Source organism: Haliaeetus leucocephalus, unplaced genomic scaffold (assembly GCF_000737465.1).
Source record: "Haliaeetus leucocephalus isolate CR32 unplaced genomic scaffold, Haliaeetus_leucocephalus-4.0 Scaffold577, whole genome shotgun sequence".
NCBI lineage: Eukaryota > Metazoa > Chordata > Aves > Accipitriformes > Accipitridae > Haliaeetus > Haliaeetus leucocephalus.
Window position 1 is genome coordinate 7,113,252 of NW_010973013.1, and position 25,505 is coordinate 7,138,756.

At 42.9% G+C, this 25,505-nt stretch overlaps 1 protein-coding gene across 1 annotated transcript in view; it reads right to left on the reverse strand.

Annotated features, from left to right (window-relative positions):
- The window catches only part of ABHD12 (abhydrolase domain containing 12), a 46,911-nt gene extending 21,419 nt beyond the window's left edge, over positions 1-25,492 (reverse strand). Inside the window, exons 1-2 of the mRNA XM_010577816.1 lie at positions 25,328-25,492; positions 3,836-3,960 (exon numbers count right to left, since the gene is read on the reverse strand). Of these exons, the coding sequence (XP_010576118.1) occupies positions 3,836-3,960; positions 25,328-25,479 (277 nt within the window). The 5' untranslated portion in view covers positions 25,480-25,492. The remainder of the gene's footprint in view (positions 1-3,835; positions 3,961-25,327) is intronic.
- Positions 25,493-25,505: the final 13 nt, after the last annotated feature.

The following is a 25,505-nucleotide window of genomic DNA, read 5'->3' on the forward strand; positions in this document are numbered from 1 at the left end:
ACCATCAAAAAAACAGGGAGTAGGCTAAAATTAAGAGGTGGGGGAGACAAAGCTTCCTGTGACACACATTTAACCACTTCTGCCCAGCCTGCTTTGTAAATCTCCCAGCCACAAGACAGTCATTCCTGCTGCATCAATGAGGTGGGTTAGCTGATTTGGCAAAACTTCACTGTTTGCATCATAGCTGTAATGGAAGTTACTGATGGGACAAACTCCCTGGGATAAAGGGTGCATCCCAGAGCTGTAACACTTTTCAGGATGACGCATGGTTTCAGCCTCTATAATACAACAACCTAAAGGAGATACTGCATTATAGTAGCAGACACCACACGGTTCGTGTCCCGTAAGAGTTAAGATAAATTGTGTTAAACAGTGTCCTCCTAAGCCTTTGAGGAGGATATGCAGTTTGCTAGCCCACTCTCCAAAGATTATCAAATAATTGCCGTTATCTCCCAGACACTGCAGCATTTAAAAGAGATCATGTTAGGCTGGAAACTTCATCTCTTCAGGAAGAAAACCCTGAAAACAAAATCATTACACCTCAATTCAATCTTCCAAATGTCTTCTGTTCCCCAACTTATACAATACACAGTTGTTCATTGCTTGTTGTATTCACAGATTCAAACATGAGCAACATCAGGAAAGTCAAACATTAAACATTTTCAGCATTTTGTTTTCCATTGCTTGGTTCACAAGCTACATCTTATAGACACTGTGCAATGTGCTAAATGAGAGGATGTGCTTAGTCCAAATGCTTCCTTTTCCATCACCAATGCTGTATGGCCTCTCTAGGCAGCCTCTGACACACCCAATACCAAGGCAGATGCTATAGAGATCTACTGACAGCATCAGTTTTAAGGACTCTTCTCCCAGTGATTCAGGCTTTTCCCATAAACTTGAGCTCCACTCCAGCAGGGCCAGGAAGTCTGTCTCCTGGAAATTTAGTGACATAACAATTAACATACCAAAGTTTTTGTGCTACTGACACACAAAGAAGCACTGATAATGGTGACAGTCTGTGCTGGTTTTGGCTGGGATAGAGTTAATTTTCTTCATAGTAGCTAGTATGGGGCTATGTTTTGGATTTGTGCTGATAATGCAGAGGTGTTTTAGTTATTGCTGAGTAGTGCTTGCACAGAGCCAAGGCCTTTTCTGCTTCTCACCCCACTCCACCAGCGAGCAGGCTGGGGGTGCACAAGAAGTTGGGAGGGGACACAGCGGGGACAGCTGACCCCAACTGACCCAAGGGATATTCCAGACCATAGGATGTCATGCTCAGCATACAAAGCTGGGGGAAGGAGGGGGAAGGAAGGGGGGGGGGGGAGACACGTTCACAGTGATGGTGTTTGTCTTCCCAAGTTACCGTTACACATGATGGAGCCCTGCTTTCCTGGAAATGGCTGAACACCTGCCTGCCCATGGGAAGTGGTGAATTAATTCCTTGTTTTGCTTTGCTTGTGTGCACGGCTCTTGCTTTACCTGTTAAACTGTCTTTATCTCAGCCTCCGTGTTTTCTCGCTTTTACTCTTCCAATTCTCTCCCCCATCCCACTGGGTGGGGGGGAAGTGAGTGAGTGGCTGCGTGGCACTTAGTTGCTGACTGGATTAAACCACTTCACTTACCACCCAAAAAAATCACTAAACATGCCACAAACATGAAAACCACGCCAGACATCAGCCAATGTCGACCTGACAAATCTGGCCCCTTAGACTGCAAATCTATACCTGTGAAGTCTGTTTGCTCTTACACAAAAGCATGTGGAAGTGTTCCAGACAAAGCATGCACATCACCAGAGACCCGTTGGGTCACTGTGCTGTCACCACAGAACTCTGCGATGCTCTCACAAGGGTGGTGGATCCTCCAAGAGGATGGTAGGTTCTGCGGTCAAGGTCAGGACAGGCACACAAGTCACTCCTAGCAGTGTTTTGAGAAAGTTATTCAACTTCTCTCTGCCTCGATTTTCCCATTTGCCAGATCTGTTATGATTTTCTTGTGCTATTTTGTAATACAAAAAGATACAAAGAGGAGCATACCAATGTTAGTGATGGAGGCCAGGTAAGCATCTACCTCAAAGCAAGAGAAAAATATAGAAGTACAGGTGATTTTTATGTATGGCCATTTATCACTGGGATGGTCCATCTATTCTACACACACACAAACATATCATCATCATATAGGCATACATCACACGGAGACTTAGCACATTAAAGGTTTTTTAGTGACACGTTTCAGAGCTATTTGATATTGCTCATAACACATCACATGACAAAAATCATGTGATTTGTTAATCATACTGATACACTAAATCTGATCTAGTCTGTATTTATGCTTCCAGAAATCTTGGTTTTCTGAAGACTTCCAGTAGAGACAGCTTGAGATGTCTACCCCATATGCTCATGTATCTCATAACCTGGAATAAAAGTCCGTCCTCAAGAACAAATCCAGATGTTGGTTCAGTTGCTAAACAGCGGGAGCACAGCTATCAATTCATCTTTAGCTATCTCGAGAAACAAATGGAAGCACTTTCTCCTAAGGCTCTGTGCTACTGTTTTGGAAGCAAATCTCAAACTACACAAAAGGAGGAGTAAAAGATGGCTGAAGAGTAGCGATTTATACTCAGAAGTTAAAAAAACAGTATAACAGGGCAAACCCTACGCCACTCCTCTGGAGGAGAAATGTCACTCTCCAGTGGAAAAGAATTACTGAAACATGTCAATGTACTTCTATAGTAAGTGTGTTAGAATGCACTTTGCATTAAGGTAAATAGTTTTCCATGGGAGTACCATCAGAAGTAAAATCTGACTGCCATTATATAAAGCAGTAGGAACAACGCTGCAGTGATATTAGTGCAAGTACTAGTACAAGAAAGTGTTACGGAACAATTATTTCATTCACTTGGGAATGAACAGAGGTAGGAACTTCAGGGAGACCTAGCAAAGCTCTGCAAGGGCAAATTAAAATCATCACTGAAAAAGCAAGGTGATGAAAATGGAAGTAACCTGCATTATTCACCTTACCCAGCTGTCAGTTCTGATAATCAAGGCACAAGTACTGGCCACACATGTGCACACTTCACAGTGACCATGATCCTAGGTGTTAGAATATACAGAGCATACAACCAAAATGACAGAAGTTACATAAAAGCAACATAGCTGTAGTTGGTCCTTCTAGCTTCTACAGTCAAGGGAAGATATTTTTCAACACTTAATTACAAAACACAAGAGAGGTTTAAAGACAAATTTAGATGGCAAAGAAGCCTCTCTCATATAGTGATGCTCCATTATTTTCCATCCTCTGGATGCTCAAGCCTCCCTGGGTGACCTGGGAGCTGAGCCAGCTCGCCAGACCCACTGTACTGCCAGTTTGACCAAATGCAAAGGCTAAAGAGACACAAGGAAACAGTCAATCTGAATGTATGAAGAGGTCTCTTCTGTCCCAACCAGAATATTCTCCTAAAATGCTTTCAGGTGGAGAGTCACTGCCTGGAAAACAATTAATGGGATTTAATTTCACTTACTTGTTGTCATTCATGCAACTTTGTTGAACCCTTAAGAAAAATGCATTTGACATATTGCACGGTTTTCCTGAAGGAGACCCTTTCAGCTGAAAGCTGACTTCAGTTTGGTCACTGTATTTGTATAAAGACATACTACAAAGACCACTAGGGCCACAGAGAATGCTTTCCAAACCATCGTTTGGAGAGCTTGCAACCTGTGAAAGTTCATATCCTTCACAAACTGTACACATGTAGGGTGAAAGTGAAGGCAGACAAATGAAAGATAAAGACACTCCTCCCCTTCAGCCCTCAACCATCCCAACAGACTGAGTCACTTACCAAAGTTTAGGAAGACCAGCTTTGCCTGAATAGCAGGGCAAAGTTTTACTAGAAATGGAATCGCTATGTACACTCCCAGCAACCAGATTATTAACTTCCGCAATCGAAACCATAATCCATATCGCCTGTATAAAAGAAAAAAAAAAGAGAGAAAGACAGACCTGAATACAGCAGGAATTTTATGAAGCAATTTTCACAATGACCTGTGTGCTTGGTGTATTTGAAAACCTGGTCATTTACTCTTTAAACAAAACTAACTTTAAACAGTTTATGTAGCCTCAGTTGTTTGAAAGAGACAGAAGTAACCAAACTGTCAGCTGATGATATGCAGTTTAGAAAAAGGGAACAGAAACTCCCTACTAATTACATTTTGAAACACTCTGTAACAAGAGCTTTTTTCTGCTGATTTAACAGATTTCAGGATCTCTAGAAATGCATATCACATGTCTCTCCCCAAAAAGTAGCCTGACTGCACTTCCCATTTAAATCACGATTAGCAACATTTTGTTCAGTTAGATTTTCAGATATTTTGAGGACCTATGTGCAATGAGACTGATAAAATTACACGTGATCTCATGTACAGACTGGAGCAGACATTCTGCTAAAAGGGTTCATACCTCTCAATGCTCTGGAAAGCAAATCTAAGTTATAAAACATTATGAAATTAATCTTATCTGCAGCATCACTCTCTATGTGTCCAGACTGAGTCTGGAGCAATTGCCCCAACACTTTATTTCTGTTTTCTCCTAAATAGTCTGATCAGGAATAAGCTAAAAAAAAAAAAACAAACCAACACCCAAACCAACACCACAAAAACAAACAAACAAAAACAAAAAAATCAAAAGAACCACACAGCAGCTAGTTAAACAATTTTTCTCAAAATATACTTTATTGGCTCAGAATAATTACCACATACACGCTCATATACATATATATGCATGTACATATACATAAAGGTGTACTTCTAATGGTCTAGTTGATTAACATTTTATGGGCAGAAACACTGAGGCCCTCAACTATCACTGCAGTCAAGAACTAAAAGGCATGTAAACTCTTCAGGCAACACAACTTTCTTTGCTTTCCAGCAGACAGTCTCAAGCAGGAACGACGCTGCATGCCAATGAGCAACCAGTTCTCAGTATTGGGAACTGCCAGCAGCTGAAAGCAGAGATCAATTTTTCCAAGAGGCATGAAGTTATTAATCTCCCATTTGGCAATTTTAGGGGCTGACACACAGAACTTGCTCCACACTAGGGCTGAGAGGGTTTGAACACTGTCAGCTAGTATAAACTATCAAAAAGAGAGCCTGAAGACCTCTTTTTAAAGCATTTCTACAAGAAATACAAGTGTACAGACAGAACTGGGATGGAAATAGTTTAATCACCTACCAAAATCTTCAACATCTCAACAGCTTTGTAGTCCTAGGCTAAAGCCAAGACTCTCAGGAACAGTTTTTCAGCACAGTGAAAAAGGAGACGCTCCAACAGCACCACCCCACCCAGTAAGTTTTTGACAGGATTGCCAGGATACTCACAGGGAATAGCTGATCCTCCTATCCATCCAAAACCTGCCTTCATCACACTACTGCCTGCCTACAAGTAGCTGTCTGTTTCCTCGCACCCAGGAACCAGAAACATCTAGATCAAAACTGATGCACTTTTCTTGACAAGCTAAAGGAACTGCATTTTCCAAGAGTGAAAAAAAAATACGTCACTAAGACACTGCCGACCAGCTCTGACTGCAACAAGTCCATGTCGAAAGGTTCAACAGATTTTAATACTTCCCATGGCAAACCTGACAATGAAGAGGTGAAGAAAGCCAGCAAGGCTTCCAGTGACATTTCCACACCTCAAGCCCAGTTTCCTAAAGTATTAAGGAAAGCAGAAACAGCAAAGGACTGACAGAGGAAACAGTACAAAACAGGGGCTTTACAAGAACATTATTGAGTACCAAAGCCTTAGACTGACCCACCTCTGCCCCATGGAGAGCAGCAAATAGAGGCAAAAGAGGCAGAGGTCCTGAGTGCAGAAGCAGTAACAAGCAACACAGAAAGTCTGCCTACAGTTGTGGTCTTTGAGAGGCACCCAGCAGACGTACTGTACAGCCCGGCTCTGCAGACCAATCCACTGTGAAATGCTGTAAGGTCAGCTAAACACACATGCAAACCCTACAACTTTGGAAAAAAAAAACCCCACACAACATTTTGCTTGGGCTAATCACAGCTCTCCACTCTCAAAACCAGCTTTCCACAACCACCCCCACATTAGCACCTACTGCCTATTTCCATCCCTGGAAAAGGTTTGTGGAAGAGAAGGGGAGGAGAGATCACTGAAAGGTAGCTAACATGTAGTTGACATTTAGCAATCAGGATATAATTTAGCTCTCTTCAATGAGAGAAGTGTGTCTTTTAGTTAAAACTTTTTGTCGTTTGGCTGGTTGCTCAGAGTTAACAGAACCTTACAGTTTCCTCTCACCTCACACTTGAGAAGTAGTTGCCATCACCACCTTCCCGCTGAGAACGGTAACATGGGTGAGCAACCAGACAGGACGGGGCTTTCCAGCAAGCTGTCCTGCCTGGGGCCCAGATCCTGATGCAGCCAAACACAGCTCTCCTTGGGGATTTTTGCATACAACCAGGATTTCAGTCCTACAGAAAAAAATCCCACTTGTTTAGAAAGGCACCAGAGTCAGGTCTGAACTCCTCCAGGCACAAGCAGAGCACATCAAACACAGGTTCTTCAGATGTCTGGGTTGCAAAAGCACTCGGCATGACCCAGCCACAAACTGGAACCAGGAACAGAAAATGTTGAAGACTACATTGCCCGAGTAATGCTGTCAGAGCTCAGGAATGATTTTAGTTTCTCTTTTTTTGAGACTGAACTGAGACATTTCTTCCTTTGCTCTGGTACCCCACACCAAATGCTAATCGGTAACGTGACATTTACACCTCATCTCCAGGGAGATGTCTACTTAAAATGCAACCAGGGCAAAGCCTCTGTCAACTATCCATCTCTTCTCCCGATAAATCCAAGACAACGTGCTGAAGTACAGACGTTGTATAATTATCAGGTAAGTCTTTAGTGAGCAATTTAGCTAAATTAAACTGTTCTTGCTCTGCAGAAAAGCTATTTCAGGAAATAAATGTCTTGTATATGGAGCTTTTGGTGTGCTCAGGAAAAGGCAGCAGCAACATACGTTTGACCCCCTTTTCACCAGGAAACTCAGTCAGTCTTAGTTAGAAAATACAAGTGAGTTAGAGAATAAGCAGCTGCAAACTGAGGACATTGAAGAATACCATAAACAGATTTCTAGGAACAATGAAGTAATGTCTAAAAACCAAAAAACCCAACAACAAAAAAAACCCCACACCTACCCAAAACACCCAACCCCAAGTCACCCCAAAAATCAAAAAAATCCCCACTGACATCACATTTTCTCCCTCTGCCCAGCTTCTGGGTTCTGTCCAAACACAGGCAAAATATGAAGTAGTTTTTGCTTCACGCAGGTTTCCAAAGTGGATCTGAAGATACAGTCTCTCTCCAGACATATTTAAATCTGAAAGAAGAAAGTCTTTCCTGTGAGTATGACATCAGAAACGGAAAATATTCCTGGTAACTTACACCTAGACAAAAGTCCTATATTCACTCAGAACAAGCATATTTTGCATTTGGGCAAACAGTAAGAGTACCTGGCTGGCAAGGAGAAGCTGGGGGTCCTCTTCATGACAGCTTCTCCTAAGTGTGCTGCCTTTACTCTACCAGCACCAAGAGAACTGCAGGCACAAACATCCTTCATCTAACCATGGAAAATGACTGCCAAACTAAGATTTAAGTACTGTACCATCACACAACAGGGATTTCAAGCCATGGTCCACAATTACAGCGTGTCTGCAAAGAGCAACAGAGGCAAGCAAATTTAATATGGGCATATTTCAATTCACAGTACTGGTGTTCCTCCCTCCTCTCCAGCAAACTTGGGAGGTTTCATGAACAGAGAGTGTCCAATGACCATGCTACTGTGGTGTGTTCTGCATGCAGATTCAGATTAAAATAATTTCCCTGGAGAGCACCTGAATCACTTCTGCGTCAGAAGTACGCCAGAAGAGTTTCCATTGGGATCTCCTTATCAGCTGTGCTACAAGGGTGAAAGGACAGGCCAAGGGCGAAACAAGAGACTGGTATCAACAGAGCTGCAGCCTAGCAAGAACCAAATTTACACAAACGCTGGGCTTGCAGTCCCAAAAGGACCTACAGACAAATGCACGTACAGCCCACGTGGCCTTTGCCATCCAGCAGAGGCAATGGTAAAACAAAATGCTCACAGACACCCAAATACAAGACTACGTTTCTTCAGCGAATGCTGTTTCTCTGGCTTGCTCTGGTGTCCTTCGAATCATCAGCTGTTCAAACTGCAAACTGACAATCCTTTCCCAGCAGGAATTCAGAGCATGGGATGTGGAGAGCCAACACTATTTTCATTCTTGGTCACGCAAGGTACCTCCTGATTACCAGGTGACAAAAGTTACTTTTAAGGTGGTAGAGGAAGAAATAAATAACATAAATAATGGTGTAACAAGAACACATTCCCCCACTTTTCTAACAGAAAACATTTAAAAAAAAAATCAATACATTCCTCCTCACAGACAAGGATCAAGAGCATGACAATCAAGAAGGAGACAAAGGCATGGGCAAAAGATTCAAAAAACTGAGGGTCAAAGGGAATTTAAAGGACTGGGATGAATTTCTTTGGGTAAACAGTGTTGTACCCAGACCAACCTATTCTACAACCTGGAAACTGCAACTGAGCCCCAAGCATACAGCGGCATACAGAAACAACACAGCAGCCACGCACAGGGCAAGACAGGCCACACATCAAGTCACCGGCAAGCCTTCCAGCCTTCCTTTAAACAAGGGATGGTTTCTAGCCCAGGTAGGATCTTCAAGAGCATTTGTCTTCCCTTCCTATAGAAAGTCTGGACAGTGGTGTTGCACAGGGCTCCTCCTTCTTAAAGGTCCTGAAGGGTGAAAGGATCACCCAATCTTTCTTCTCCCCCCACAGAGGCCATCCAAGCCACTCAAGCTGATTAATCTTTTGTTTTATTTCACTTGTTCCCTGCCAGGAAAATAAAAAAGGAAAAGCAAAAAACCTTCCAACTGTGTGAAAGCACATTCAGAGAAAGCCTCTCAGCTCCTGAATGGGAGTTCTCAGGCAGCCGGTGGGTCTTATCTCCAGTTCCAAACGTTACCAGCAGCTTTTAGACAGCTTGTACAATGACATACACCAAAGTAATTTTCCACTACAAGATTAATATGGGTAGTCTTCTCCTCTGGTTTGCTGCAAAGCCTGCTTTATGTGCAGCCAAATGCAAACTGAAAAGATGCAAATGTCAAAGGGTTTGTCCCTTCCTTGTTTCCGTGCACAGTGAACGAAGCTGCATAGGGCAAATAGGCAAACACGTGATTCTTTTATTTCGAGCCCAGCTATGCAGAATTCTCAATGAAAAGTCTGCAGCCAAGCCTTAATTCTGCTTCACTGGAGGTACTGTATAGAGAGCAGGGAGGTTGAATTATAGAAAATTCATCCAATCCTGAAAACAGATCTTCCCCCGAGTTCTTGAAAGCCAGTGGGAACACAGCAGTATCCACCAGAACTCTTAGATTCTGAGCAACTGATCCCTCCCTTTGGCATTAGGATCCTTTTTAACAGGATCAGTTCACTGCAAAACAACTTGAAAAGAAAAATCAAAGGTGCCAAACTCACCTTGCTATTCTAGGGATTAAGTGATCATCTAAAAAAAATCATAAACCACAATCCTGGAAACAAGACACAAATGTAAAGGCATTACTCATTTTTTTCCCCAAGCTTGTTTCATAAAACAACCCCCAAAAATCATGGACATAAACTGCATGGGTATCTGCATCCTCAGAGGCTTTTAGTTTCAATAAATTCCTAAAAATCTTTGCTCTTGGAAAGATCTGAAAAACAAGAAGAAAATTAGCTCTACCAGATTGCTTTGCCACCTCCTAGGAAGAGTTCCTTAAAATCTTGAACCTTTGCTCTTTCTGAAGAAATAGTCTAGTCTCTCTCTAGAAATCTAGACTGCAGTATAGTTTCATCACTTCAGCACTTCTACAAAAGAATGAAGATACTACATTGCAAAGAGCTGTGCAGAGCATATTTTTACAAAGGGTAAAGGACTTAACGATTTTCCAAGCATCCAGCAGTAGAATAAATTGTTACTGACACATGCCATGTCTGTGAAGGACACGATTTACTTTTTGATGCTGCAAAAGACAACCTGATCTTTCAGCTATTGGGACGAGACAGAAAAGGTTAGGTATCTGTTTGTTCTTTGACAGCCTCTATAATTCAAGTACAAATCTATCTGCACATAAAGGCCAAGCATTAACAGTAGAAGTTGTTAGATCTGTTACCAGGAAGTATCACTCAATTAACACAAGGTAAATTTCCATTCTATGCCAAAGGTACAGAAGATGCAACAGACAAATTAATACCTAATCCTATGACTTTCATCACTGTAGCATCCAAAACGTTCATCATTCGACTTAAGAAAAGCATCTGAAATCAGGGACTATTTTAGTCATGTCATAGATACATGAACAATAAAGAGGTTATAAGAGATCCCGAGAAGTAACCCAGTCTATTCCCTCGTCCTACAAAGGACACACTACCTAAAACAGTTGTCTGCTTAATTCCTCCTACCAACTCCTGGCAAAGTACAACAGCCCACGCTTCACGAACGTCCCTCTGGCAATGCAGAGCTGACCTAGACAGACTAAATTTCGCCAGGTTCACACAACAAATCAGACCAGCTGACTTCTCACTGAACAGTGATTTTTCCTAGAAACAGAGAAGGGTACCAGAGTACTTCAAAAGCTGAATAAAGATTTAACCAGTAGGCAGAGGTGAGAAAGTGGGAAAGGGGGCGTGTGAATAAAACACTAAGCACACCTTCTTAAATATTGGCCTTAAAAAGCTAGGATGGAGCAAGGCATTCAAGCCTCTACCAGCAGAGACCCAGCCCAGGAAAATCTACTCCACTCCATAGTTCCCACAGCCTACTTAGTTTGACTGTACCCAGGAGCAAACAGTTGGGATGTTCTACTATTTCTCTTTTAATTAAAAGACAAATTAACAGGAATAACAGGCTTAATAAGGTAGTGGAAAAGGCAACTAATTTAAAGCCTATGGGTTTTTATAAAAAAGCTAGAAAAGAAAGGCAAGTTGAGTTTTTTTGAGAATGTTTTCAAACGTGCAAGCTCCACCTTCAGGTTCCTTGGAATATATGACAGCTTATTTTTTAAACAGACACACCACCAACAGTGATGGAAAGTGAAAGTGTCCCAGCAGAGGCAAAAGCTCAAAACCCAGCATTGACAAGGAGTTGTCAGTACACCCATAAAACCTTCTGAGTGAGCATTTGACAGGAGATTCAAACTGTTCTAACCACAGAAAAACACTGCCAGCTACTGAATTTTGGTTTTTTTGCTGCAAAGCAAAAAATGCTTTCTTCCTTTTTTTTTTTGTTGCTGAAGAGTATGTTGTATTTCTGAAGCACAGCAGAAAGCTGTCATAAGCACTAGCTTATTTCTCTGTTCATGGCAGTACCATAGAAAGACAGTGAAAGCTGCATACACAGCTCCAGGGAAGTGCTGCATGTCAGCAATCAGAACCAGAATATTTTGCCTATATGTTAATCAGCACTTTCAGCACCCCACCCCTTATTTTCCATTAACAATGTCCTATGTAACACCAATCAAAAGGCTACTAATGCTGCCTTCAGTTAGGCCTGCTAGATTTCTGTCATCTTTAAAAAAAAAAAAACAAAAAACCACACACACATCACCTTTCAGTCAGAGAAGTTACCCAAGTTCATTTGACAAGCTCTACATGGGTAAACTATGCAGTTTATCCCACTTTCCATTCACGTCCATACCCATGCAGACTGAAGTTGGCAAATGTTAATGAGGCCGTAAAAGAAGATTCATCGTAGGAAAGACCTGAACCTGTACACGCATCACAGCAGACACATGCAAATACATATAAAATTAGCTTTTCAAATTGATCAGCTTGTAGACATGGTTTAGCAGCTGTGGTAGAAAAGCCTGCCCAAAGAAGGAGCCTCCAGGACCTTTTCTTTTGGCAGTGGCATCAGCTTACAAAGACCGTACAACTGCCGCCTTAAACACATTCCTCTTAGCAATGTCCTTTCCCTCCCTTCATTGCAAACTGTCTATTCCCAAGCTCTTCCCTGAGGCTTTCTTACCCATTTCAGCCCCAAAACAAGCTGTTGTCTGCAGGGCACCTCCTTTTGGCTGGGGTAAGAGCTTCAGGCAGTGTTGTTCCAACTACCTGAATACAGATGAGGTTTGAAACTTTAAGCTCCCAAAATTCCCCAGTCCACCACTTCATTACCTAGCTGCCCTCTTGCAGGCCAGACTTTCACTTAGACTGCTTCTGTGCCTCCTTCTGATTAATATCAAGTGATTAAACATTAACTTAAAACAATAAACAGCAAGAAGGAAGCCATCTAGCTAGTAATTTACAAGAACTCAGGTCTGTCTCTCCAAGACATATAACTGCAAAGTAAAGGAAAGCATCTCAATTAATTGTTTTTTTCAGACGGGACCAGCAAGCTCCAGCTATCAAGACCTTAATAACTACATTTCAGCTTGTGGAATAGGGAAAGATCTTGAGTAGGACCTGCAAGAATCAAGATTCCAGTGCACCAAGACAGGGAAACGTTGCATGAGCACTAAGGGTAAGGGGAAAGGGAAGGCACTGCTAATCAGTCAGTCAATAGCAATGAAATGCCAGGTAGGGTCATATAGGGACTCAGAGCACAGCAGGAAAAATAAGTGAAGCCCATAAAGTGAAGGAAAGGCAAGTTGGTGTACAATGCTAATGAGCAGAAATAAAGGAGCAGCCTGCAGGTAAGGTATAGGCCTTTGGCAGTGAAACATGTTTGCAAAAAGCAGAGCAAATGAAGCAAGGTAGGGAAAGGCTCACACAAACAAGCATTTATTCACACCCCACAGGACAAGGACATGGGAGCTACATCTAATTCTTCCCCCTCGAGCATCCTGTCCCTTCCCAATGCCATGCCTTGGGCTCTCCTTCACAACCATCGCCTAAGCTGACTACCCCTGAAAGGTAGTAGCAACACTGCTTGTCTGATTAAATCACTGTAAGTATTGATACTTCCTTTGAAGGACAGGAGCTTGGACCATCAGTCTTGATAACCTACATTCTAATTGCATGAAACCGACATGTGTGTCACAGACCAGGAGACAAGAATGAGCTGAACACTCGGCAATACAGCACTGATTTATTTAAAATGTATACTGACAGCATGACCTAAGCAACAGCTATGTTACTTTTCAATACTTAGGTAAAATGGTGTTGCCATTAGTGTGAATTGTGTGTGACAAGATTAACCCGAAAGCTGTGTTTGAAGAATAAGGGAGCAGATGCTTCTGTTATTTTAAGTATGCAGCAAACAATGAATAATTATACCCTAGGCAACTGAACAATTGACTTTTGGGACAGAAAAGAAGGCTTGGGGATTAGGGTTTTAAGGTTGTTGACTTGCCTTGAATGCATCTTCTGCAGCAGCTGTTTAGTTTGCACCAGAACCTTTCCAGTATGAACCATTTGTTTAAATTCTAAGAATATGCTTTCTCTGTAGCTCCCCAGCAACGCTGCTGACACTAATCAAATCTGAAGTCACCCACACTAGATTTTAGGCAAGCTTGGCATTGAGATACCGCTGTGGTGCAAGTACACTCCCTCCACAGTGTTTACTGAATTCTTAAGTTTTCCACTCATTTCGCAGCTGACAGCTGGTTTATATTAAAGGCACAGCCCTCTCAATAGTCCATGAGCTGGGGAACGCAAAGCTGTCTGCAAATGAAAGAGGAAAAAACAGAACATAAACACGACAAAACTGAAACAGCACCAGAAGTGCAAAACCGGAGCTTGAGAGCAGCTGAGTTGGATTTTTATTGAAGCAGAGAGAAATGAGCTGTACTATCACACTCTCCTTCACGAGGAGGAATATTGGGGTGCACAAGCAAAGGTTCAAGAGCAGAACCAATTTAGACATGTAATATTCCACCACAGCTCCCAACTGCCGTTTAACATAAAGCCACTTGCCTGTTGAATGCATACCATAATTGAAAAAGCATACAGTACGGCCAAGCCAGTTCCCCTACCACCACTTAAAACTTGTTAACATGCTGTAAATCCACCAGACGTGCATGCGTGTGTTAACCTTGCAGCAATAACAGGACTTTGTTCCTACGGATACACATGTATGAACAGGTCCATATTTCCAAGCTGCACAACTCTGTGGGCATGAAATCTTCTTTTCACACAACAGTTTTTGGGAGACAGCCACACAGCTTGAGAATTACCACTACTGCCAGGCTCTGTGCCTCTGGCTCTCTTTTAGACCACCTGAGCAAGAGTCTCATTTGTGTATTGTAGACCTTTTTCCTTTTAAATGCATGAAGATGGTCATCTTATATTTGTCTAATTGAGAGAGCTCTGCTTTTGCTGGCAGAGATCAGAAGCCATTCCTCCTTGGAAGTCTGAAGCAAAAAAAAACGCTTTTGTGTTAGCAGTGATACTGCCACCTTTTAGATGCAGAACACATCATTAGTAATACATTTTGATTACAATGAACCAACAGTTCCTGTTAGATGCATACAAGCAAACAAGAACGCGAAACAATGCCAAAACATTACATATGCTGACCGTCAGCTGAGCACAGTTACATTTAGCTGGCAGTCACACTGCCCTCTGTAATTGTGACCTGTTTAAAAAGGGTGGCTTAGCAAACAGTGCATGGCCATAAAGCAACAGCCATGGTTAAAGAACAGATGTATGAACAGATACAGAACTGCTGTCAGCCTCTGACATACCTTGAACAGGGGGTTATTTTGCATACAGCCAGGAAGATTAATCTGTTCCTGCTTTCATCGGTGCTTTATTCAGGGATTCCAGCTTTAGCTATCATCTTGTTGAGGAAACAATCCCAAAAGGACAGAAAAATTAACAAAAATTAAAACCAGAGCCTTTGCTAATACTACAGAACTCTGAAGAGCCAAGCCAGAAAACACATACTCAACAAAGGTGAAAAGCAGGTGTTGGAATTTCTACTTAACTACACAGAAACAGAACATTTTGCAGCACTGTGCATCAGCCTACCACAGTTTAAAGCAAAACGTGGTCCCTACTCCGGTAGTCAAAAGGGGAAAAGAACGCTTTACTAGAGACAGCACAAAACTATCAGAAACTGAAAGAAAAGGTTATTCACTCTATTTCTGCTGGATTTTCAAGGACAAGAGAATGGGACATTTCCAATGATTGTGTCCAAATCACAGTTTTCATATTCAGCAGTATAAAACCGACGTTGCCAGCTTTACTCCTGCTTCCTAAAGGTGCTCTGAAACCAATCAAAACTTTACAAAAAGTGAGATAGGACTGCCTTAGGGAAGAAAACAGAACCAGGCTTCCCTTCCTGGGGAATCACAAGGAAGTCTAAAAATCTACTCTATCCTTAAACACCTTGCACACACTTTCCTGCACAAGCAAGGATGCTGCAACCTGAAAGCCCTGACTCCAAAGCTCCAGTTACATCACCCTCATTTGCGTAGGCTACTCTGTCTCAGAAAAGTCACCCCAGGGGAACTTTACTGCCAGGGAAGGCAAATCAGCCTCTAGTCAGGGTAAATGCATTTACTGTTCTCTGATCTGAGCTAGCATATATCCCACTGAAAAGTACTCTTCCAAGACGGTTTGGTTTGGGGTTTTTTTTCAGTTATCCCACACAACGTCCTTTATTCTGCACACCTACAGTAACAAGAGAGACGAGGTTCCACATGACCTCATTTCATTTATTCAACACCCATCTCTTTTGCAAGAAGAACTAACCAGCATTTTAAGTGGGTACTAATTTGATTCTAAATGAGAATGATTGTATTAAAACAGCAGCACAGATACTACAGGAAAGAATATTTGAAATCTCAGCTACCCTTCTTCGTCCGGTGCCTGATGTGCAAGAAGTGTATCGTATAAGTGAAAGGCAGAGCCCACATTTTGGCCCATCCATCGGTTCTTCTTTTCAGAGGCTGAGAAGGAACAACAGCTCTTGCTATTCACACGTCACCCCTACTAAAACACAACAGGGAGGTAACCAAAGAACACTGTTATCTCTTCCCAAGCTTGATATGAGCGAAAAACTCTGGGCTTAAGAGATGTTAAAAGAGGAATTCTATATTCTGTTATCTGTGCTTAAAGCCATTCAGCATCCATTCAGACATGGCAGTTACTGAAAAAAGTGAAACTGGCCAGTCTATCAGGGGAGGATTTTTATTTTAAAAAAAAAACCTCCACAAAGATCGAACTACTTGCACTACTCAAATCCTATATGCCCTCCACTAGAAGGTTTTGCTTCAGCTATTTGCTAGATTCAGAAGACAACTTCGATGCCTGGGGTTTTCATGCTCTTCTTTTGATTTCTAAAATTCTCTTTGTGTGGTTTGATAGATTGTGTTGAACAAGGAGAAGGCAGCTGTAGGACTTACTTCAAATATTTTCAAGTGTTTGTGTTTTAAAAGTTAATTTTGTAGCCTAACAATCTTTTTTATTGCTCTACTACTCAGTAAGAGTTACAACACTGAAATAAATCTGGGTTAAACAAACACTTTGATTTGGAAAGTCAACATAGATATCCTTCCTGTTAGCTCAGTTCAGTAGTCCCACTTTAAATGATCAAGGCACTTAATAGAGTTTAAAATTAGGAGATCCTGCTTGCAAGTTTAAATTGCCTTCAGTAAGGAAGAGGCAGATTTCTGAAACTCAGTGTTGCACAGTTTTACCAACACTGACTGCTTTGAGAAAGAGATGCGTGTCCACAAGGCGAGAGAGCAAAGCCTAGATCGCAACCTTACTCCTGGATAGGCGATACTCGTGCCAGGCCGGTCTGAAAGGACACATGACAGCTTGCAGAGATGATTACCTAGAACAACTTCACTCTTTGTCACAGTTCCCGTCCCACAGTTACAACCTCTACACTCTCCCCTGCCATCCTGCCTTACAGCCAGCTACATTTAACCTGTGTTCTGGTGACCTTTTTGCTATTTCACCAGCTACCCCGGACTGCTGACTGCCCTATTCATCAGCCCTCATCAACCCTCTCTTCCTGCAAGTTTTACCAACAGTAATTGTCTCATCACTGGGATGGCTGATTGTCCTGGGTTCAGCTGGGATAGAGTTAATTCTTTACAGGAACCTGGGAGGTGGGGGGCATAGCCGGGGCAGCTGACCTGAACTGGCCAAGGAGCTATTCCATACCATGTCACACCATGCTCAGTATATAAATGGGGAGCGGGCCGGGGGGTGGTCTCTACTTTTCGGTGGGGGAAGTGGCGGAGTGTCGGGTCCCGGGTGGTGAGCAGTTGCACTGTGCATCACTCTTTTTGTATACTCTTTCATTAGTACCGTTGTTGTTGTTGCAATTTCTGTGTGTTGTTCCAGTAAACTGCCTTTATCTCAACCCTCGAGGTTCCAGTTTTGGGGTTTTTTTTTTTCTCTCCTCCGTTTTCCCCCCCATCCCACCGGAGGGGGGCAGGAGGAGTGAGCGAGCGGCCGCGTGGTCCTTTGTTACCGGCTGGGCTGAAACCACAACACTGATATACAAAATTACTCAACTTTGACCCCAAGCATGAATTCCAAGATAACTCCCCAGTTCCAAGATAACTCTCCACTGAGCCAGTTTTCAATAGAGGTAACATACTCTTCATTAGCAATGCAAAGCCTTTCAATAAAATAAACTGCAGTACAAAGTCAAGTGCTTTGGAGAAACAATTTTACCACTGATGCTTTCATCAGCCAGGCTGTAATCTTGACAAACCTGTCACATTTTACACTTAAGACCTCCCTTCCACAGGGCAGATCTCTTTTCATTAGTAGATATATATATTTAGCTGCTCAATCTTCTTCCACTGAATTGCAAATTAACTCTTACCATTAAAATTGCACAGACTCTGACTCAGGCTAATGACTTTAAAGTCTCCTAGGTCTCCTGTTACCCTTTTAATACACCAGAAGTACTTTCTTTTAATCTTCTCGTGGTACTGATTCAGTCACAGCTACATTAACATAGTGCTCTCACATTACAGCCTTAGTGAATCTCCCTTGCTTACAATCACTCACTCTTGATGTCAGAAGCTGTCCACTACTGTAACACCAACAACATGACACTTACAGTGCAGCTACCCACTAAGTTTCCAAAACCCAGAGTTTTGTAGGGGAATTGCTGTAGAAGCCTATTTAACTAATTTCACATCCTGGCATGATTACCAAAATAAACTGACCTGCCCTTCAGGCCTGGAAGGATCAAGTAACTTAGCTGTAACCTCCTAAAAGCACATCATGGTGCCTTTCAAAGGAAACTGGACTCAGCAAGCAGGACTCTTCATCTACAGCAGAAGTCCTGCTTGGGTATACTGGGCTTCTTGCACATACCACAGCAGTGGATTCTGGAGAGGAAATGATGCCGCCACCATTAGTTTTAATGAAAACACCACAATGTTGTTTTCACCAAAAAGAAACACATATATATTGCATCCTGGAGAAAGCCTACAGACTCGCTGTGATGACCTGTGACTGCATCTGCAGAGAACTTGATTCCTGGCTCAGCAACTACATGCCATTTATAGCATGAAAGCAAGTCATCCTCAAAAATTAGCTTGTCATAAGTAGACCATTGATCCTCTGTGTAAATGAAAACAGGCTGGAAATAGACATGGGGATACTGGAGGAAAAAAGGATATCTAGAGGGGAAAGCACATATAGGAACCTAAGACTTGTGCTGATGTTAGAAGTTCAGTTTAGCTGGTCATCCTATAGCACAGCATCACACTGGCCAACAATCCAGCCCACGATCATACTCACTGGTATGCCCAAAGGAACCGGTAATGGCCAGTTGAGAAGAAAGGACAGAAAAGATTGTGATAACACCGAGAAGACCCTGGTCTCCACAGACATCTTCACTCCACAGACGACTAGAAAGTCCTCTCAGTCCCAGGAGTTACCCGGAACTATCCATATGTTGGGAAGTTTAGGTATACTGAATGAAACAAGCAGAGGTCTGCAATTCATACAGCTCCAAAGTAGAAATATAGGAATTACAAAGTAGTAGCAACTAGCAACACCGCAGTAATTATTAATGCAGGCATAAACCATTAAAGCAGAGCAACTGAACCCAGGGGCACACATGATGTCAGAAGTATAGCACCGCAATGAAATAAGGAGTCCAACACAAAACTCAGTCATAACTAGAGGGCAAACTGTCTTCAGTCTGAAGCAAGCCTGCCTGAGTGGAGTTCTCCATAAGAAATATGGGGACTTGAAAAAACTGCTCAGAGACTATGAGACTGTAGGAGCACATAACACAGAGCAGGTGCAGCAGAAAAATGCTGTGCTCTACTACAGAAAATCCAGAGAGACTCATGGGAAAGTTGCATCCAAGGAAAGAAATTTTAGATCATACAGACAGGCCTGCAAGAGAATGCTAGAGTCTCAAGAGATGCTTGAGAGAGTAAACCATGCCCGTTTAAACACAAAAACCAAAAAGTCAGTGATGAACATGGTGAAAGAAGATAGGCTTTAACAGTAACACAGAGGCACAGAACTGTCAGCTACACATCAACATGATGGCCTCACAAATCAGTAAGTCCTTAAAAAGAAAGTATCCCAGATTAAAAACCCCACACTAATAAAACTAATAACTCCCCACATTGCTGGGAGTTTTGCAATTTTTGCTGAATCAATTATACATCTTTAAGAAAGAGGGGGGAGAAGATAAGCACAAGGAAAGAGAATTACAATGTCTGCAAAGGCTGAACAAATTGGGAAGATGATGCAGAGACTGAACACCTAATGCCCCAAACTGGTAACCTGGGAGCAATTCGGAGGCACTCATTTAGCCATAAGCTGCCAAAATGGCTGACAATGCATGAGACAAACCAGGATTTAGACACAGCCACTGAGTTCCCATTCATAAAACAAACAAAAAAAAGCCAGACACACGTGGAAGTAATTACACAATCCCTCCCATTTTTAACAGATCTGAGCAAAATATTACTGTGCATCCTCTTCAAGAGAATTGTAGCCAAAAAAAACCCCCACGCTACAAAAAAAATCCCCACATAAAGCAAGCCGCTTTTACACATTTTATACAAATGAGGAACTGTATTCAACCTGTACTCACTATGGAAGAAAGCACAGGCAAGTGACTGGAAACCATTTCACAGCTCCTTTGCGAACTTTGCTCAAGAACAACTGAAATAGCAGCAGCTACCCAGCAGGAAGGTGGAATTGGTGAAAAAGCTGCATGACTGATGAAATGTCCCTATACAAGCAGCCCCCTTCCTCCTTGAAGAGCACTAACAAGGAACTAGTTTAACCTGAAGACAGCAATTAAGAGAGAAAATAGCACAAAACTCACTTGGGAAAAAAAATTCATAAGGAAGATACTGACGAAAACTTGCAGGGGAACATTTCAAAGATTTGTCATCTCTGCTACAAGGACCAGTCTGGAATAATCATAAAAGACTATGTGAATGCTTCTAGACAAAGTAACATCAGGAAAAAAGGGGCTAAGCCTAGAGATACAAGGGGCAGAGGGAGGAGGGGAACACAGATAATAGACATGGCTAAGTTTTCTGTCAGAGGAAAGATACTGCTGCTTAAATCCAAAGAGACACAGGAAGGCATGAAGCACTTCAGCTGCTGGGGCAGGATGGCACTAAGGGTCACCACACATCACATTCGACACACCTGGGCACACTCACTGTTCCAGGAAAATTCAGCTGCATCAGAGGGAAAGATACCAGCAGACTGCTGCAGCCTCTTCTCTTCAGCACCTCACTGTATTTTCATAAAATGCCCAGGAAAGGGTATCGTAAAAGCAACCTTCTGCCTTTCAAGAGAAAGCTGCACACAACGAACAAGAAGGCAAACATGGGTAACTACAATGTAACTGAAATTACACCAAATTGTAATATGTTCAGACAAAAAAGATCTAGCTTGTGGGATACACAGGCTGGACGGCCAGTGAAAGTGTGCCAAAAACACGCCTTGCAGGGACCTGTACCAGGAACAGGGGGCTGCTAAGAGTGAAGATAACAGAGAGAACTGAAGAGGCAGCCTGAGGGACAGCAGGCTTCTCCAGCAACGCAGGAAGACAAAAGTATCAAGGTATACAGCTTACGCACATGGGATTTGCAGCTTTTCACTGCTTCACAGCATGAAGAGACAGAAACACATTTTAACATTTGCAGCAAACAAGTATTTGTAGGAGAATAGGGAATGGCAAAATCCATACTTCAGGCCTATAGTCTGACTATTGGCTGGGATTAATGAGGCACAGATAAGGACTAGGTCACAGAAGCGAAGGGTAATATACATGTGACCCTTTGCCACAAGGATCAGGGTTCAGCAGAAATTAAATAGGAGAATTTGCTTTGATATCAATGCCAGTATTAAGCTCATTTGATTTTCTTTATTCTCTGTGCTCCCACATAAATGTTTTCTATACCTAAGGCTGCTCAAATGCATTTCCTCAGAACATCAGAGCTACTGACCACAAAGTCAGAGCAACTACTCAAAACACAATGCTACCTTAATAACCATCTAGCACTTAAACACCGCCACCTGGAAAATGCATCATAACACAAATATTAGAGGAATGGCCATCCACACTAAACATGCATACCAGGAAAGTCAAGCACTGCATGTTGCTTCTTTAGTACTGCATTTAATACATTTCAGACAAAACATCTCCGTTCCTTTAAAAAAACAAATCGTTCACAGTTTTTTAATGTAGCTACGGGTAAAGTTCTTAGATAACCACCATATTGTATTTTACTGCTACCTATGAAGAAAAACAGAAATACCTATATTTGTTCCTTTCTGTTTGTAAACCACTTAAGAAAAGCCACAGCAACTACAGTACGCACTAGCTGAAGCCACATAAATCTTATTTATCAGATACCCATCCCCGTTATACATATGTGCACACACACACACACTTTCTGTAACAGAGTAGCTCAAACGCACAGGCACCTTTTCAGAATGAGTTTCAGCTCCTGGCTGAATGAACACAGTGCGATGATATGACTGAACCAAAACAGAGGGACAAATACAGTGCTAGTAAAATTCAAAAATACTGCTGCAAGAATAAGCTGCTGCTGCTGCTAAGTCAATACTGTATCCTACAAACATCACTTACATTTACAGTTATGGTGCTATTTATTTCCTTTGCTGAGGAACTAGACGTGACCAGAAAGAGCCTTGCTGGGGAAGTGCACACACAAGCCCTGCTGCTGCTCTACAGCCCTGGTCACTGCTGCAATTACAAACATCGCTGCCTCTGCAGTCCCCCGCGCTCTGGACCCACGGGATCTGCCACATGATCAGTCCTTGGCTGCAGAACTACGCAGCCACTTCAGGCTACTGTGGGGTCGGTTTGCTTTTCTAATCAGCAGTTTGTGTCATTTACAAAGAGAAGATGGAAACCCACATACTAAAGCTGAACATGCGTGCGGTTTTCCCAAGTCTGCAGAGAGACTAAATAACAGCACCATGAAATGCAGACAGCCCCACTTCCCCTGAACACAGAATTCACAGCCACCAGAAGTGCTGATTTTAACTATTTCATCAATGAGCATACTGCTAAGAATAGTTTGCTGTGGTACAAATCCCCAGTTCCAGCTATTATGCCACCTCCACCATCCCAGCAACCTTGCAGCAGAGTTTTCACCTCCTTACAGCTTCTGCGAGCTGTGGAGTAAAACTGATGTAACAACAACACAATCAAACACTGATTTTATACCCAGTAGTATAAGGAATGCTGCAATAACAGCATGACTTTGCATCTTAAAATATGAGAATCTAAATGCTCATACATCAACTTGTTGGCCACATAACTAGCCACAGTCAGGGTGCCCCGCAAGGGAGGTCCACTGTATATGCACCCTCCTCACGTTCTTCCTTAAAACACCCACTGCTGTCCGCTGCCAAAGGTGGGATAGAGAGCTAGAAAGCTCTCTGACCTGACTCAGGGTGGTTGTTCTGGACAACAACCTTATCTCTGGGCATTACCTTCTTCTGCCTGGACCTCTCATTCCTGCATGCTCAGATTCACACTTCAGCAGTGTATTTGTTACCCTGTAGAAAAAGTAAATGGAGCATATTGGCAGACCCAGACATCTTGCCTGCAAACCACTGTCTGAAGGCTCACAAGGTGAAGAAGTCAAAGGGGGTCCATTGAAAGTCAGTAAGAAAGGCAGACAATGCAATCCAGGACAGCAGAAAAGAAAAAAACAACAGAAGTACAGAAGAGAGCCATTGCTCTGCTTTGCACTTTTACTCAGTTACAAACACACACCATTTTGGCAACACTGCACAGGATGATCTACAGGACTCAAAAAAAAAAAAAATTGAGATGTGGAAAAGGGAAAGTGAGTTCCAAACAAACAAGACTTTTCTACAGTGTCAAGAGTTTAATAAACACAGCTGTATGGAATACAGCACCTGATCCAAAAAGAAGAAAAAAAAAAGAAAACGCCCAAAACACCAGGACTTCAAGGACTTCTGAAATAGGCTTCAAAGGCTCAACACGGAGGAAAGTGAGGAAAATTTGCCTGCTGACCATTTATAAAATGCGCAAATGGAGAAATAAATACAAGAAAACTTTCCACAGATGAGATGTGTTTTCCCTGCTTTTAGCTTGGCCTTTACAATACTGCGTATCTAACAGCTGTGCTATGTCTGGTTTCCACAAAGTACCTGCCTGTCAGACCAAGCCAACAGCCTGCGCTGTGTGCTCTTAGGGCTTGCTCAATGCTCATCACTGAAGGAGCATTTCCACTTCAGTAAAAAGTACTTGAATGCCATTCATAATGTTGAAGAAGCTAATAAGCCATCATTTGGTTACCACTGGTCTTAGAAGTTATCCACTCGGACAAATGGAGTAAATCTGCTGAATTTTTAAATGTTATAAAAGCAGAGCTCTGACAGACTGATCTATTGCACAGTCATTGAAATGGAGAGATCAACCCAGCGCCATTTTCAATTACCAAAAGCTTGTCATAACAGGAACAGAGCGCTGACAACATCCCAAAGGTTTACCTCCAGGGCACAAAATTAAATAGCTATTACCCAATAAAAGAAATAACATTAAAGCCTCTGTCTTCGAACATGACAAAAATCCATGTAATGAACAGGAAAAAGTTATCTTCAAATGTTAATTTTGTTTATGAGAACAGAAAAATTCTCAGAAAATTTACCAGAGAAACAGCCACGTTGGCTCGTTTTCTAGAAATCCACTGATAAGCGCTTTTTTTTTTTTAACAGGCTGCTGTATTCCTGAAGCACAGCAATTTGGCTTCAGCTACCCAAACCACACAGCTATTTTGACCATTAAATATTCTTCACACTTACAAAACGCGGTCAGAGAAACGCACTATACTGGTGTAGATGAAACTAAAAGGCTCTTGTCCTTCCCAGCCCTCTGCAACTGTGAGTCCGTCTTCATTGTGTATTACATCCGCCTGAAATCTTGCACGAAGAAGGTTCCAGCTTGTAAGCAGCTTCTATTGTTACAGATTTTCTTTTTTATATGAAGGAACACAAACATTTTCCCAGCATAAATCTGTACAAAATGTTTTAAATGTTAGCACAGCTAGCAAAAAGCCACAGCTAAACTCTTTTTTAATGGAGCCACGCATATAAGCTTCTCCTACCGACACCTAAATCCAATTCATTTATAGGAAAGAGATCACTTTGACAGGCACCGGCTTTTTCCAAAAAGAAAAGACATCCTACCTGCAGGCCCCTGCTCCTCCACATACACTCTCTGAAGGAGAGGATTTTGTGCTAGCCATGTTTTTCGGGCAAACGCCTGCCTGTACCAAAGGGGGCTGGATGAAGCAACGCTCAGGTATAAAAATAAAAAAAAAAAAAATCCTGCCAGCCTTTGCTGGCCAGATCCGGGTCTGCAGGACCCGCTACCATCCGTTCTCTAATTAGTTATTTGTACCGAGAACTCGGAAGCATCCGAAGGGACGGCACCTGCTCACCCGGCACACAAAACCCAGGGAAGCGCAACCCGGGTGGGAAACATCCCGAATTCCCACGTACCTCCCTGCCCCGCCCCGGGAAAGGCCCTTTCCCTCTCCTTGCAAAACACAGCCCCGCCAACGGGCTGAGGAGGTGCCCGAGGCCCCGCTCCCGGTGAGGAGAGGGGCGGGAAGACGCTGCTGCGGCCGCAGGCCCCGCGGGTGGCGGAGAGGCCGAGACCGGGGGAGGGGGGATCTCTTCAGCGCGGGGCGGTGGGCTCGGCCTGGGGGGGGGAGATAACAAAGCCCGGCGTCGGGACGCCCCGCCGGCGGCCCTCACCTGCCCAGCGGTCGCTTCATGCCCGCGTCGACGACGTCGGCGGCGGCGGGCAGGCGCAGGCTGTGCCTCAGGCTGCAGCCCTTGTCAAGGGGCGCGGGAGCGGCGGCGGCGCGCTCATGCTCCACCGTGACCGACTCGTTGCGTTTCCTCATGCCGGGGGGGCGGAGACGGCAACAAC